The 5,721-nt window shown below is 29.8% G+C and overlaps 1 protein-coding gene across 1 annotated transcript; it reads right to left on the minus strand.

Moving 5' to 3' along the window:
* Positions 1–1,489: 1,489 nt before the first annotated feature.
* Positions 1,490–4,054, minus strand: LOC119674750 (gustatory receptor for sugar taste 43a-like). Its single transcript, XM_038085906.1, has 10 exons — positions 3,860–4,054; positions 3,684–3,783; positions 3,561–3,623; positions 3,333–3,476; positions 3,138–3,263; positions 2,963–3,041; positions 2,691–2,883; positions 2,560–2,628; positions 1,621–1,710; positions 1,490–1,561 (listed from the first exon to the last, which is right to left on the minus strand). The coding sequence occupies exons 1-10, from the start codon at positions 3,989–3,991 to the stop codon at positions 1,499–1,501; spliced, it is 1,059 nt and encodes a 352-aa protein (XP_037941834.1). The 5' UTR covers positions 3,992–4,054; the 3' UTR covers positions 1,490–1,498.
* Positions 4,055–5,721: the final 1,667 nt, after the last annotated feature.

Raw genomic sequence — 5,721 nt, forward strand, 5'->3', positions numbered from 1 at the left:
GATTGGGTCATCTACAATGAATTTGTACTAACAACTAAAAATTACATACGCACCGTTACAGATGTTAAACGTAAGTAAAAATCTTTATTTTTTTATAAAATCTATTTAAAGACAAATACGACAAGGAAAACTATTTTCAAAATTCAAGTCCAAATTCAGGTTTTAAACACCTGAACCAACGTCGTACTTAAACTGTCCTACTCAAACATGGAATTTTATTATTGTAATTTATTTATTTTTATTTATATTTGATTTTAAATAAATTTAGTAAGTCAAAAACGTTTTTATACTCGCATGTGTTATAAGTAGTAATGTTCTAAATAAAGATTTAATGTCTTCACCTGATTTTATATGCATTTCTTGTGTTTTCGTTATAGCTGAATGGTTATTGACTTTGTCTCCGCAATACTATGATCTAAACAATTTCCCACAATGCGAAGCAAAACGTCAACTGGAATTATTGCAGCAGCGGTTGGAATCTAAACAGTTCCAAAAAGGATTTTAACTTGTTAAGATTAGTTTAAGGTTTTCCAAATTTTACACTTAGTTCTCTTCTACAAGAAATTTTTTATTGATTTATTAATACGATTATTAACATACTATATACAAGTGCAGTTGTAGAAATAGCTTGAAATCTTTATATATATCTGATAGTAATAAAATCGCTAATGCAGTTTAAATTAATTTATAAAATACATACACATATTTCAATTAGTAAACATAAACCAACTAATTACAAATAATAGAAATTAGTCTATCTATAATATAGGACAGTGCATAAATACGTTTGATTATATTTTAAACATAAATTATTGTAATAATATTCGTATATTCTCCACATGTTTATTTATATACATTTATATATATATATATATGTATAAATATATAAGGATATATGCAGTATAATATAATTTGAATTTAATGTACAATAAATATTTCATACAAAATAAAAGTATTGCATCATTGATTTTATTTTTAATAAATTTTACTGATAGATAAATATAAATACATTTTAAAATAATTGATTTAGAAAAGAATTTAATAACGTATTTTAATTAAAAAATTATATATGGCTAAGGATACGCACATCTATGCGTGGCAACTTGGTGCCAGATATGTAGTTCATCCTATATTATTAATATTTATGGCAAGTGCTGATAACAGAAACTAATGTAAAATACATATTTAATATATACCTAAAACAATTTTTTTTTTGTGCGAGGAAAGAGTCATGCAACTAAAGAACTAAGCAGGGTTTTTAGGTTGTGATCAGTATTTGAATTTAATTTAAATTTAAGCGAGGAAATATATACATAAATATATACTTTAATATATAAAATATCTTATAATTTATATAAAATCAATTTGCATAATTTTTTTATAATTATACATAACATTTTGTTTTTTATTGCTTATAAGTACACATTTATTATAGTTATTATTATGCCACTATTATTCATCTAAATATTTTTAAATTCCATTAGTTATGTTAGATTGCTTAACCATTGGTTTTCTGGAATTGTATCAATATGACCAAATATGTAGCGATTGCGGAACTGAACTGTTATCAAATAATGATAATTAAAGTTCAATTTTAAGATCAATGTATGTTCCACTCACCGATGTCAAAATATTCCGATTAACTCGACAAAGACCGCTTGCAGTAAAGTCAGCACTCATAATTAACAATTGCTGCCAAAACTTTTTTATCTAAAAATCGAATGTAAAGCAACAGTTGAGCTTTTAAGTAAAAGCTTAATGAGTTAATATAGTTGGTATATAATTATTAAACAAAAATTGATAATAATTAAATTTTCATATAGTAATACTTATTATGTACTATTAAGTTTGCCCTGCACATACTGTTCCTATGTGCAGTTGATTGAAAAGTGGTAATAATGTATTGACGGCAAACGGTGACTGTCGCCATCGATCTGCAAGACGCACAAGCACAATTTCCAGTTATTCCAAAACTTAGCACTACGTACTTCAACCGGTTGTTACCGGTTATTTTACCGTTTTAAATGCTGCTTGCATTGCAGCTAACAATAGCCGATCAAAACAGTTTCTTATAACGTTCAACATAATGTAGATAATGTAGACCAGCATTCAAACAGGACTATAAGTGAAAGTACAGATTTTAATAGTGTAAAATATCTGAAAATGAATGACGTCTCCCTCATCCAGTTTGCGCTCACAGTTCTTGTGAGCTCAATTGTAGTCTGGACAAAGCTATGTGCTAAACAGTCATATGTCTCCCATAAATATGTCTATCATAACTGCAGCTCTACTTTTCATGACTTCGCCCATTTGTTTTCGTTGAAATGGTGAACAGCCATATGTCTATCATAACTGCAGCTCTACTTTTCATGAGTTCGCCCATTTGTTTTCGTTGAAGTGGTAAGATTTTTTAACGTTTATATAGATTTTGTTCAACCCCTTTCCCTACTTTTACCTTACACTTTCTTACAGTTTTTGTCATCCTTTTATGTTTGCTTTTCAGATCAACGTTTATTACAACACCAACACCAACAATGTTAATATACTATATTGACTCACCTCTTCAGCTAATATGGGATCATGTATTTTTCGTTCCATTTCGCACACAATTTGAATAGTTTTTTTTGACTAGAATTGGAAACAGTTCGGTTCCAGTAATTATTGTCATTAGAATATCATTTGCTACTTACTTCCACACTGGCTAAATGACATGGCTCAACTATCAATAATAAACGTAATGCATGGAATATAATCCACAACACTTGTAGCCAAAGATAACCACCGTCTTTGGTGTTGAACATTTCCAAAAATAAGAAATAAGCGGTAGCCACTAAGTGTAGCAAACATGAAACCAAAATAAATAAAACTGCAGCCCCATAGGAACTAAAATAGTAATGGAAGTAATTTATTTAATTAACATGAATTAATTAAACGTTTAAGTGGTTATGCGATCTGCACTCACCTTGACACAATATAAACACATTTCCCAAGAGAATCATGATTTTCTGCCATTAATCTGATAAGCGTAGATTTTTTCTTCGCTGTAAGAAGTACGAATTTCAAATGAAATTATAATATATATAAAGTACATATATAGTTTCGTAGATTTATGTTGATAATCTATAGTTAACACCTACCTTCTCCATTGTTAAACTGATTTTCAGCGGACACTTTGACCAAACTCGTATTCGAGGTGAATGAAGATTGCAATACCGATTTTACAGTTGTGACCTTTTGTTTAGATGCATTCTCATGTTTACGATCTGTAGTTTTTAAAGAAAATACACATATGACAATATTTATATATTGTATATTGTTTATATCACCTGTACCTGTCAAGAACGTAGTTTTCAAAAATAAATTAAGACGATTATATCGGCGACATAAACCAAAAGCCGTATTGGCGAGACTAACATGTAGCCCAGTTAATAGCAAATAGAGGCTATAGAATGGTATGTACCAGTGGATATTCGTTTCTACAAGTATAAATAGACTTTAGTATTTTTAATATTCTTTTAAAAAGGAAATAGTGCTCTTTGAAGCACTATTCTCTAACGCACCTGTGTTCACTGAGACGCTTTTCGATTTGCTTGCAAATCTCAGCCAAGTTCCTATATCCAATGCTATAATCACAATGTAATATAATATATATAGTGGATTCAAAGCACATCTGTATCACTTACCTAACAAGCTACAAATAGTTCCGAGTGGTAGCACAATCATGGCTATGGCACGTATACGATCTCTTTTAAAATGCAACGATGAGTGTAGTGTTTCATCAACCTACATATACCATATTTATCTTTATATATTACTAACTCAATTTAATTACTAACTCCTTAATTAGAGATATAGTCACCTTTCTCAAACGGATGTTCAGTTCCCGTGTGGCTTTGAAACCGAATAAGCCACAAAGTGATCCTGCACTCGTTGCTAAAACTACCACTGAGACATCTAATGCAGTTACAACCTTGGAGGTTGCCGATTTCATCCTAAAAGATGCGCTTTATATTTTCGGATGCAGCAGATAATTCAATAAATTTTGTTCAGTGCAGTATAGAAGGAAATTTATATGTAATACAAGAGTTAGAAAAAGAAATTGAAAGTATTTAAATTTAGTATAAAAGAGAAGTTAAGCTATGAGAAAGATTTAACGAGCAATAGATGGAAGTCTATAGACTGGTATTTTGTTGGGGTTTTTAAAAATTAATTCTCTAGTAGAACTCAAGAAATTAGATGTTCTATTCAGCATAACAACTAATTGACGAAAACTAAAAGAAGTACTAATTTAGACTTAAAATCTCTGGGCCACTACGACTTAGACATGACTACTGCTTCCGGATGAGCACTGTATGGGCTTTAACACGAAGTTTGCATTATGCGGTGAATTAAAATTCAACGGCATTCAGTCAGAACATAAATCTATGTTCAGCGTATTAGAGTCAACGACATCCACTCCTTATGACAGGAGGTGAAGACGAATAAAGTAATTCTGATGAAGTATTTGTTGACCGCATTTAATGTACGAATCTAAGAGTCTGAGAAGGGCGCATGGAACAGGAGCATTTCTAGCAACAAATCGCTTAAACCAGCTAAGTTCTACATTATTTTCTAAGAGTATTTGGCATGAAATCCAAATTAGCTGCTCATTTATAAATTGAACATATTGTAAGTATTGAACAAGTACCTATATAATAATCTCAAAATGCACCAAAATTTGCATACTTGGGAATGGAATATTAATTATCAATGGGGTTATAATCACAGGTGTATATCATAGAGTTTAAGTTGCAAACAAAACCCCCTTTTAAGCATATGAAGCATTCCAAGTCCGGAAATTAGATAATTGGTATATATAAGGCTATGATTCACGCAGTACTTATAGGTAATATGGCAAGGAAAATTGTCTAGTTAGTTAAGGGTATATGAGAGAAGACTATTTCAAAATATATATGTAATGGTGTTACTGAACGATGTTTCTTGCGGAGCGCAGCACAATCAACAGCTCCAGTACCAGTAGAACACTTGTAAACATATGTAGAGCATTTAGGGGATATAGAGCATTTGTTATATAAGCTTTGGTCCTTAAAGGACTGTTAAGTTAAGAAAGAGAAAGTAACAAACAAGTTATTAAATAAGAATCAAATGCATTCAGACACTATGCAATGACCAGCTAAGCGAACAATTTCGGTACTTACCGTACGGGAATTTTGGAATTTGCATCGAATAATAATCCACGATATGTTAGAAAAACTAAACAAAAAAAAAATTATTTAATAACTAAACTGAATTAAATTGAAAAATGAGAATCTTTGTCATTTACAACTAAATTAATTTAATATGAAAATTTCTATATAGTTCTTATAAAAGTTCAACCAAATTAAACTTAGAACCTCTAGACATATTATTCAATATTAGAATACATCCAACAATGTTTTGTATGTTCAATTGAGGTTACTACAATAATGTAAATTTAGAAATCCATTTTCCGTTTCTTAATTAAATTTAATTTATTTAACACACAGGTTTTAAAGTCATTTAAAGTCAAGTTCATTCAGTTTTAAGTAAATAATTTAAACAATTTAATTAGATTATCTTAAAAATTAATGATTTTTCTCTTCAAGTTCAGTTCATCAGCACATAATTTAACAATCTTGGTTATATTTTATTAAAAACTGAGGACTTTTAACATAATTCATTATAATTAGAGTCCTACAGAGA

This window comes from Teleopsis dalmanni, chromosome 2 (genome assembly GCF_002237135.1).
Source record: "Teleopsis dalmanni isolate 2A chromosome 2, ASM223713v2, whole genome shotgun sequence".
In the NCBI taxonomy this organism is placed as follows: Eukaryota; Metazoa; Arthropoda; class Insecta; order Diptera; family Diopsidae; genus Teleopsis; species Teleopsis dalmanni.